The 11,435-nt window shown below is 41.4% G+C and overlaps 1 protein-coding gene across 2 annotated transcripts in view; it reads left to right on the top strand.

The window, feature by feature from the left end:
• Positions 1–4,530, top strand: part of FXR1 (FMR1 autosomal homolog 1) — a 77,699-nt gene extending 73,169 nt beyond the window's left edge. For both annotated transcript variants that reach the window (XM_040349434.1, XM_040349435.1), the window contains one exon: positions 2,689–4,530. In XM_040349434.1, the coding sequence (XP_040205368.1) occupies positions 2,689–2,841 (153 nt within the window). In that variant the 3' untranslated portion in view covers positions 2,842–4,530. The remainder of the gene's footprint in view (positions 1–2,688) is intronic.
• The last annotated feature ends 6,905 nt before the right edge of the window (positions 4,531–11,435 follow it).

Consider the following 11,435-nt stretch of genomic DNA (forward strand, 5'->3'; position numbering starts at 1 on the left):
CACCGGGCACCCGCGATCGATACAGAGCGAGAACTGGGAGCTGTGTGTGTAAACATACAGCTCCCGGTCCTGTCAGGGGAAAAGTGACTGTTCGTCTGTTCATAAAATGTATGAACAGCAATCTGTCATTTCCCCAAGTCAGTCCCACCCCCTTTCAGTTAGAACACACCTAGGGAACATAATTAACCCCTTCCTCGCCCTCTAGTGTTAACACCTTCCCTGCCAGTGCCATTTTTACAGTAATCAATGCATTTTTATAGCACTGATCGCTATAAAAATGCCAATGTCCCCAAAAATGTGTCAAACGTGTCCGAAGTGTCTGCCATAAGGTCGCAGTACCGATAAAAATCGCTGATCGCCGCCATTACTAGTAAAAAAAAAAAAAACATTAATAAAAATGCAATAAAACTATCCCCTATTTTGTAGACGCTATAACTTTTGCGCAAATCAATCAAATACCTATTGCGATTTTTTTTTTTTTTTTTTATTATGTATTTTTTTACGAAAAATATGTAGTCAAGAATACGTATCGGCCTAAACTGAGGGAAAAAAAACTTTTATATATATTTTTGGGGGATATTTATTACAACAAGAAGTAAAAAATATTCATTTTTTTTTTTTCAAAATTGTCGCTCTATTTTTGTTTATAGCGCAAAAAATAAAAACCGCCAACCACCAAAAGAAAGCTCTATTTGTGGGAAAAAGACGCCAATTCTGTTTGGGAGCCACGTCGCACGACCGTGCAATTTTCAGTTAAAGCGACACAGTGCCAAATCGCAAAAAGTGGCCCTGTCATTGACCAGCAAAATGGTCCGGGGCTGAAGTGGTTAAGGAGCACAAATACACACCCTTTCAATCGCCACTTACCATTGTAGGGACACAATTTGTATTTGCAGCAGCTTAGATGTTAATTTAAGTAAGGTCACTGTATTTTATATATCACTTTGGCAGCGCGCAGCACCATTATTATTTTTTTATTTAGCTTTGTAAAGCTGCAACCTGGTGTTCTGTTTGCCTAGTTGCTTCCCACCCTCCTCATTCACTGCTTGGGGATGTCCTAGGATCTATGAACACTTTGACTGTGTCCTGTACTGTACGGTTCAGATGGGAGACATTTTTACTTGCCTATAAGTTCAATATCTTGGAGTACAGCACAGGACATGGGCCACCCTCCTGTCCATTCCCTGGTTATTCTACATTGCTTGCTACTAAACTGAGGGCTCACAAAGTTGTAAGGTAGGGATCTAGGGGAGGCAGCCAGTGAGTATGTCCTCAAAAGCTTGTCATTGTCCAAAAACCTGAAGGAACGAGCCTATGGCCCAGGGTCTTTGAATACTTAAACTTGACCAAAAAACTGGTCCACAGTAGTTTAGAATGCATTCATAGATTACTTGCCACATCGGGCGTTGTTACCGTAACCAAAACATGCAATACAAAAAAGTCCCGGTATAGAAGACCAGGAAGGTATAGGCGTTACTTTTGGTAACAAATTGATCATATTGTTACCAAAAGTTTTTGTATTCTAAGGGCTCTTTCACACGGAGCGGATCCGTATTGATCCGCTCCGTCAGCCCGTTTGGCTCAGCGGGGATTCCTCCGTTAATCCCCACTGAGCTGTCGGCGGACAGGGCGGTCTCCGCACACAGTGCAGAGACCGCCCTGTCTCTCCTCCGCTCTCCCCTATGGGGAATCGGATGAATACGGACCGTGTGTCCGTTTTCATCCGTTCCGCCGGACGGAAGAAAAATAGGGTTTTCTTCCGTCCGCAAAAGCTGATCTTTGCGGACGCGGATGGTTGTGGACGTTAGCGGATGCATCATCCGCTAACATCTGCAATCCCATAGGGATACATTACAAGTCCGTAAACGGACTTGCAATAAACGGACCGTTTGTCCCTAGGTGTGAAAGGGCCCTAAGAGTACTTGGCCTGTGTTCTATACTTTACTCAAAGTCAAAATTCCTGTTTAAAATTCTGAACAGTTGAATTTCATTACAAAGTACTTGGGTGTGACACAACAGAGAAAAGAGGCACAGTTTGTATGGCTGCGCTATCCTGCAAAAATAAGAAATTTCTCTGGTGGCAAAAATTTGCACACGTTTTTTAAAGGAACTGTGCATTAATACACACTGCTGGGTGCACGGAGGGTAAATGAATACTGGAGTAGCTTCATGGGAGTAAGCTGAAGAATTAACTTTCACCAGATGCTCTTTTAGTTAAAGTGGAGCTAAATTCTTCTATTCTTTACAGCCAAGGAAGCTGTAGCTGTAGCCTCTATGTGATCAATTGCCATGGTGCTGAATGTCATCGGCTATGACACAAGCCATTTGATGACACAGCACTTAAGTTGAGAGCTAACATAATCATCTACTTAACCTACCTGAATGCATTTGTATTAAAGCGCAAACGATTCTAGCATTTATGTGCATCTGTTTGTTTTTGTTTTTTTGCTGCTAAACACACTGGTTTTTGCTTCTGTGTGCATGGCCACAGAAGTGAGCATAACGGTGCTTTTACAGGTTGGAAACATTTTTTTAATCATTGAGTTTAGTTCTGCTTTAACATAGAGTGAAGTTTTTCTTTTCTTTTTAGCTTTCTTTCCCACCTTGATGAGCGTCACTCCATGATTTTGAATTTTTTTTCTGAATTTGACTTTGCTTGCTTGCTTTGATTAAGTTTTCTTTTTCCAGGTAAAAGATGTAATTGAAGAACACAGTCCTGCAGAAAAGGTTACAAATGGCCCTCGAGGGTCCTCTGGCGACAGTGCTTCAAAGTCTCAGACACCAGCCCCAGAAAGAAAAGATGGAAGCAACCAAGAAGCCATACTGAACGGGGTGTCCTAAAATGGAGTTTCCTAGTTTACAGTTCCTTTACATTACATTTTACAATAGTGCTTGTACAAGCTTGCCAAAGATAGATTAAGGATCGCCAGTCTTTACACCACACTTTCAGTTCCTCCATTTGGAATAAAGAAAGGGGAGGGATCCTGATACACATGTTAAACATAAGTTGATACCTACTGTGTTCTAAATACATCATCAGATGTGCCTTGAGATAGTATACAAAACATTAAAGAAAAAAAAAGTAAAAAAAAAAAAAAGTGCTGGCTAAAGGAAATGTTTTGTTTTCAAATATAGCATTGAATTGGGGAGATCCTGCATAATATTTGTTCTGAAAGCATTAGCTGCTTTTGTTACATTTTTAATAATATGCAACCACTTCTTCACCTGAGGAAAAACTAGAAAATGCAGTCTAAAAGTATTTTGCACTGAACTGTAACTTCTCCATTGGTTAGGTCTGGAAACTGGTCGTTTTAATACATGTTTAATTTTTTTTTTTTTTCTTTTTTATTAAAAAAAAAAAAGCTGTATGGAGGAAACTGCAGACCACTGGAACAGACAAATACTCATCTGCAGCTATTGGCAGTGACTGTTCTTCATTGGGGCTTTGTTTGGTTTATTTATTAAACTGTACAGTATTTAAAAATCAAACATTGCTATAAACACTAAACCGAACGTAGTCATGTCCACAAAGGTATAATCCTAACTACTGATGAAAAGATCAATTTCCAGAATGTTTCTCCTGTATAAAACTGCATATGTTAGTCCTTAGTATGGTATTTTTATTTTTGTTTTGGTTGTTTGATGTGCAATATGTTTTTGTATGCAGGTAGTAAAAAGAAAAAAAAATAAACTTTGATCTTCCATTTTTGATTATCTGCCTAGTTTCCTATGGGGAAGATATGATAAATTCTTAAAGCTGAACTCCAGGCATATATATATTAAAAAAACAAAAAACTGTTATTCGTAAAAGGTCAATGTATTTTTAAATGCAACAGGTCTAAAGAAAATTAGACTTTTGCCTTTTTTTTCTTTTTTTTTAAGCCACTTCTAATCCCCTTGCCTAGGAGCGCTCGGGCATGGAAGGGGCCAGTAAGTAGTAGTTGGTCTCTCTGCTGACAGAGGGAACCTTTTAACAAAAACGCGCAGTGTGGTCTCTTCAATGTGCTGCTATTTTATTGTACAATCTGCAGGCTGGTTGTATGTACTTGGCCAAATTCTTCTGCAGTGCTGTTCCAAAGGCTTGGCTATGCTGCCTGGTAGGGGTGACTGGCTCGCAAAACGTGCTGCAGAAAATTACAGTTCTTTTGGCGGGTAAATCTGTTCCAGAATGTTAATTGTGTATTTAGCTGCCTACCAGGAGTTCAGCTTTAACCCCTCAGTTACTCAGACATCCAGCAACAGAACAGGGAGGTTAAAAATGTATGTATACATAATTACCTCTGATTGAAAAAATGTGATCACAGTTGACCAGTTTTGAGATTTAAGTGCTTGATAAAATTTGCAAGAAGTAATGACAAATTATGATTCCTTTTTTTGTACTATACAGATTTCCTTGATTTTACATCACATGTCATAATTAACCCTGGTTTTTGGTTCTGCTGATGTTGGCCACACATACTGAGGGCCCAAATACATAACTGGACAGAAATCCAAGAAATAAACATCTTTCCAGCACATACTTTTCAAGCATATCTTGTCTGCTTCTTTTTCATTTCTCACATTTCCTCATACAGCCTTTTTATCCTTCATCAGTGCTTTGTGACTTTTCCTTCTTGCAAGTTTTCTTGCTTTTTCGTGATTTGTGGTTCAGAAAAGCTTAGTGATTTGTACACCTTTTATAGTGTCTACTTGTCTCAAGAGAACTAGGGCTCTGTTTCCACTATTGCAATCCCAAAGTCGCACAATTTACAATGCGACCAGTGAAAACCATGTGAGATCAAGTCGGAACAAAGTAGTGCAAGAACCTTTTTTGAGTCGCACCAATTAGAGCAGGGACCATTGAAATGCATGGGTTTTAACTTATCATGCGACTTCACATGTGTCAAGTTGCACAACAACTCGCAGTAGTGGAAACCGAGCCTAAGTGTAATTTCTTCTTGCCTCGTTCCTCTGCTACCAGCATGAATCGCTTCTGGCAAGTTTTCCAAGAAAGAAATGGTGGCAGGGGAGGGATCTCCAGCTGATTGACAGCCTCAGCCCTGTTTCTGTGTGAAGGGGGGTGTGTCCCTTCCCTTTTTTCAGCTCTCATACAGTGAGGAGGAAAAAAGTATTTAATCCCCTGCTGATTTTTTTTTACGTTTGTCCAATTTGTCCCCTTTGCAGTGACGTTGTCCTGTCCCCTAAGCAGAAGAACACCCCCAAATCATGATGTTTCCACCTCCATGTTTCACAGTGGGGATGGTGTTCTTGGGGTCAAATGCAGCTTTCCTTCTCCTCCAAACATGGCTAGTTGATGCCAAAGAGCTCGATTTTGGTCTCATCTGACTACAAAACTTTCACCCAGTTCTCCTCTGAATCATTGAGATGTTCAATAGCAAACTTCTGACAGGCCTGTACATGTTGCATAGTAAAGCTGAAAATAGACCCTAGTCCCTAGTCCATCCAATTCAACCTGTGTAGGTGCATTTATCAATGTCTATAATGATTTCCCATAGCCATGTATGTTGTGTCCTTTTTTTAAGATGTATATCTAAGAGTCTTTTAAAGATATCCATACTCCCTGCATCCACCACCAATTGTGGGAGAGAGTTCAACATCCTTCTTTCCTTAACAGTGAAGCACTCCCTATGCAGTTTAAGGTTAAACTGCTTCTCCAGTCTCCTTGTGTGGCCCGTGTCCTTTTAGACTCACTAGGACTAAATGGTTTATTTTCTATTCTGGGATTCCCATTAAGATATTTGTAGATTGCTATCATGTCCCCTCCCAAGCATCTTTTCTCCAGCGAGAATACATTTAGTGTTTGCAGCCATTCCTCGTAATTGAGGTCCTCCGGTCCCCTTATTAGTTATTAGTTTTGTTTTGTTGCCCTTTATTTGGATTCTCTCAGTACATCCCTTCGGAGGACCGGTGACCAGAAGTGAACGGAAAACTTAAGATGAGGTCTCGCCAGAGATTTATACATGCTTTTGGTAGCTGCAGCTTGGCACTGCATGCTGTTGCTCAATCTGTCATCTGTTAGCACCCTTAGATCTCTATCTTTGCTTCTCCCAGCTTTTCTCCACTCGGTGAATATTTTTCATTAATGTTTTTTGCCCCCAAGTGCATTACTTTACATTTCTCCACATTAATCCTCATTTGCCATTTATCTGTCCACTCTTATTTGTTCAATACATTTTTATTGAGTATTAGGTTAGTTACAATGAGATAACAGTATGTTCCCCCAGGTGGCGATTCCAATAAACACAGGGTGCCACCTAGCATAGGGAAAACTCATGAAGGCATTGGTCATAAACATGCAGTTATTAGATACTTGGGACTGTTCAGTAAATATAGGCCAGCATAACGCATTGATGTGGTAAATAAAACATTAAATGCCATCAAAGGGAAAAACATACCTCATGTGGAGGATAATGAAAACCGTATGTATGTAATAGGAAAGTAGAGAAATGGAGAAAAATAATAAGGGGGAATGGGTTATCCTGCCTCAACTGTACACCAATGTACATAGATGACTATTCATCAGCTTAAATTGATTGAGACATCATTTCAGGCGCATAGGCTAAAGAGAATTTAAAGGCAAACCAGTAGGACCGTGTTTTCTTCAATAAATACGATTTATTTTTGAAGGGAGTATGAGAGAATCTTCCATATGATAGGGATTTTTATATATAAATATAAATATGTATGTATATATATATATATATATATATATATACCGTATTTGCCGGTGTATAAGGCGACCGGGCATATAAGACGACCCCCTAATTTTACATTATTTTTAGGATTTTTTGCCTGTACTCACTGTATAAGACGACCCCCCTTCCGAAGCTTCCAACGCTTCATATTCCTGGAGCCATATTCTTCTCCCTTCTTGCTCAAGCCAATCACGGCAAGCGATGTATTATATTAATGAATAGAAAGCCTGCTTGGATTGGCAGAGGCTGTAACATCATCATCCCACGCCTCTCTGACTCTCAAAGACAATCCGAGTAGGCTACTGTATGTAGCCTGCTCGGATTGGCAGTGGTTGTTACTCCAATGCGAGCAGGCTCTGTATTCATTTGAATACATCGCTCACCGGGATTGGCTAAGCGGTATATACTGTATGTAGCCGAAGCTACATACAGTATTACTGCATATCCAGCAGGCATCCGAGCAGCTGACCCGGCGTATAAGACGATCCCTGCTTTTTGGACATTTTTTTTAAGTGTAAAAGGTAGTCTTATACGCCAGCAAATACAGTATATATATATATATATATATATATATATATATATATATATATATATATATATATATATATATATATATATACAATCTACTGAATGAATGATGTGAGATGGTAAGACTGTAGAGATAGGTAGAATACCAGTGGTTGTTGTTAATTGGTGGAGTAGAGCCAGTGTCGTAGAGATCAAAGTGTTAGTTGCATTATAGGAGAGTTGTAAAGTCATTTGTGTGTTTTGCATAGCGAGTCCCATAACGCAAGAATGGACCAAGTAAGTGGTAAAGTGTTCAAGGATAGCTTCTGGTATTTCCTAGGTATCCATATCTGATGGAACAAGTCCACACCGCTTAGGTCTAGTTCTAGTTGTACCCATAGCTTGGACTCTTTATGGTATTTCCAGTCCTATGTTCTATTTAATACTATCGCTAAGAAATGACGCTTAAAGTCTGTTAAAGCTAGACTCTCTTCCCTTTTAGGTTTAATAAGTAGGTTTCTAGCAATTCGGGGTTGCTTGCAATTCCACACGTACTTGCATACTATTGACTTTCAAGACTGTGAAGAAACCCAACGGGATCCTGTAAGGGATCCTTTGGAACATGAAGAGCAGCCTGGGCAAGATGTTCATCTTTACAATGCTGAGTCTCCCCAACCATGACTGTGCTAGCTGGGTACATTTATGCAGGTCTGATCTAATCGAGTTCATTAATGATATAAAGCTTACACAGAATAGAGAAGCTGGGTTAGGAATATGCTGAGGCATTTCAATGTGTGAGGTTGCCAACTAAAGGGAAAGGACGGATTCAATTGAGCTGCTGTTTTTATGTGGGATCGGGATGTTTAGCATTTCTGACTTGCATAGGATCATTTTGAAATTGGAAATGGCTCTGAATATTGTAACAGCCAACATCCAGTTAGCGAGGGAAATAATGGGTCGCTGAACAAAAAATATGTTGTCTGCGTATGCCGCATATTTGTGCTCTGTGGCGCCTGTTTTAATTCGGTGGATGTTAAGATTGTTCCGTATTGTCGAGAGGAAGGGTTCTAATGAGAGCGCAAATAAGATAGGGGAGAGAGGACAGCCCTGACGAGTGCCATTGTGAAAAGTGAAATGTTTGTTTAAAGTGACGTTAATTCGTAGTTGCACTGTGGGGGGAAGTTATAAAGTGCTGAGATTCTGGTTAACATGGAAGGGCCAATGCCCAGATGAAATAATGTCGACACCAGATATTCCCAGTCTTAAAGCGGGAGTTCACCTAATTAAGTATTTTTTTCTCTTTTCCCCTTAGATGTATGCTCGTTTTGTCTAGGACAATCGGCTAGTTGTTTTAAAATATGAGCTGTACTTACCGTTTTCGACATGCATCTTCTCCGTCGCTTCCGGGTATGGGTCTTCGGGAGCGGGCGTTCCTTCTTGATTGACAGTCTTCCGAGAGGCTTCCGACGGTCGCATCCATCGCGTCACTAGTAGCCGAAAGAAGCCGAACGTCGGTGCGGCTCTATACTGCGCCTGCTCACCAACGTTGGTCTTCTTTTGGAAAATCGTGACGCGATGGATGCCACCGTCGGAAGCCTCTCGGAAGACTGTCAATCAAAATAGGAACGCCCAGTCCCGCAGCCCATACCTGGAAGCGGCGGAGAAGATGCATCTCGTAAACGGTAAGTACGACTCATATTTTAAAACAACTAGCCGATTCCCCTAGACAAAACTAGCATCCATCTAAGGGGAAATATAGTTATGTATGGGTAAACCTCCGCTTTAATTCTGAGATGGTGTTCCCCTTCCAATGCTTCAAGAGCAGAAGCAGGACATTTCGGTAGGTTAGCTTGTGTATGATGTGCTTGTATAAGGGATTCTATAGCCTCCCTATCTACTGTAGTATGATGAACGTGGTAGCGTTGCTGATAGAAGGAACAGAATTCTTTCGCTATAGCAGTGGTCTCATGTACCAGGGTATCTGAGCATGTCTTAATTTTAGCTGTAAAGGAGGCTGACTTTTATTTTTTTTTCTGTTGTAGTGAGCGAGCAAGGAGCTGACCGGGTTTATTGCCCCATTTGTATACATGTTGGGAAACTGCGAAATTGTTTTTTTTTTGTTCCAAGTGGAAGAGGGCTTTTAGCTCTTCTCTCTTCAGAGTATGATAAAGTGTCTAGGAATGTAATGTCTTGTGGTTCCTCTCAAGGATCCGATGTCCTGAATCAGCTTTGATTGTAGATGTGTTCTCTCTTTTTGTTTTCTTCCTAGAACTGAGTTCTATGAGCTTCCCACGAATATGTGCCTTATGGGCCTCCCAGAGTACACCAGGTGAAACATCTGGGTTTGTATTGTCTTTGAAATAAAGAGATCATCTCCAATCTGCTTTTTGTTAATGTCTTTGGAGATGTGGGTGTCATTTAGTTTCCAGTGTTTGTAGGGCAAGGAGGGGAATATTTAATCTAAAACTGATCGGGGCATGATCCGAGATTCTGAGGTTTCAATGTTGGTGACTTGGCCAAGTGGTGATGGTCCATAATAATAATAATAAAAAAATAAACAATCTATCCTCGAGTAGGAACAATGGAGGTGCGAGTAATGCATGTAGCCCTTTGCCTGCGGGTGCATCACCCTCCAAACATCCATGAGTTGAGCATCATGGAGTCTTTTGAAGACAGAAGTCAGGGTACATCTAGTTTTCCTCACAAATGTCTGAGGTGTCAATGGTAGGTTCCAGGGGGGTATTAAGATCCCCTGCTAGGAGACAGCACCTGTGAGCAAAGTCCTTCAATTTGGTAAGAGTAGCTGCTATAAAACCTGCTTGATCATGGTTGGGGGCGTATATATTTGCTAAAGTGCAAGGCATGTTAGTCAGGCTACCCCTCACGAATAAGTATCTTCCAGATGGATCATTCAATGCGGTTTCAAGCGCGAAAAGAGTTTCCCCTACGGAATCCAATGGCCACACCTTTTGCCTTATATCTGAGAGGCTGAATGAATGAATGACTTGTATAGCGCAACTCATGCGAACTGAATCGCCTCTGGGCGCTTTTTCCAGCCAGAGTCTGCTTGGCTGGTGCGGTCATTTTACCCCGTAGGATCGTGACACGCTTGGGACACACAGTCATACACACAGATATACATATATATACTGGGCCAATTTGGACAAGATCCAATTTACCTACCAGCATGTCTTTGGAGTGTGGGAGGAAACCCACGCATGCACAGGGAGAACATGCAAACTCCAGGCAGATGGTGTCGTGGTCGGGATTCGAACCAGCGACCCTTTTGCTGCTAGGCGAAAGTGCTACTCACTGCACCACTGTGCTGCCCTCGTGGCTGTAGTGCCACGTTGGATAGTGTTGGGGGATGCTTAACAGAAGTGTTGTAAGGTGAGTTTCCTGCAAGAAAACTGTCACTATGTGCACAGAGTCCGCTCACATCGAGGGATATCAGATTTACTGTAGCTATTGGAACCATCGAGGAGTCTCTTCGTCAAATTCCAGGGGAGCTGCCTCTCTTGCCTTCTGCATAATGAGTTCCTTCTCAAAGTAATGAACCCTGCAAATGATGTCCCTTGGGGTGTTTAAAAACAAGTTGCGGGGGCAGAGGGCCTGGTGAACTCTATCTAATTTTAAAGGATGATTGCCGGGTTTCCCAGCAGGCTGTTGAAACTGCCATTGATAAAGGCAGGCACCTCTGGTCGCCTCAGGCAGGCCTCTGATCCGCATGTTCCACCTGTTGTGGCTCTCTTGGGCCTCAATCTTGTACAGGGCAATTCTGTGAGCGATAAAAAGATTTAGGCCTGAGGCAGAGCCAGCGCCTGAACCATGCAGGAAGCGGCCTAGGCCATCTGTCTCTGTGAAATCATCTGTTTCTGTGGCTAGGCAACATTTTGATAGAGCCCGTAGAGGTGTTCTTCTTAGGCAGGGTTTTACCCGTTCTCTTGCCCATAATGTCCATATGCTAGAGGTTGCTATAAATCGAGATAATTCTGTTAAAACGAGTGGCAGTGCCAGAGATCACGGTAGAAGCATCCTCACTGCTTCATGCTAAAAACCACGCTGCCCCCCTCCAATCTTTTTTATGTTCAGGTTGTTGTGCAAAATTTCCGTGTCCTGATGCAAGTTTATTATTCTGCTTATCTTTGTGTCATCCACAAAGATAAGCAGAGAATTGGTCCCAAGACTGAACTAGTTATACCATACTCTATCATTTATGAATATGTTGAATAG

The sequence above is a fragment of the Rana temporaria genome, chromosome 4 (assembly GCF_905171775.1).
Source record: "Rana temporaria chromosome 4, aRanTem1.1, whole genome shotgun sequence".
NCBI classification, from domain to species: Eukaryota; Metazoa; Chordata; class Amphibia; order Anura; family Ranidae; genus Rana; species Rana temporaria.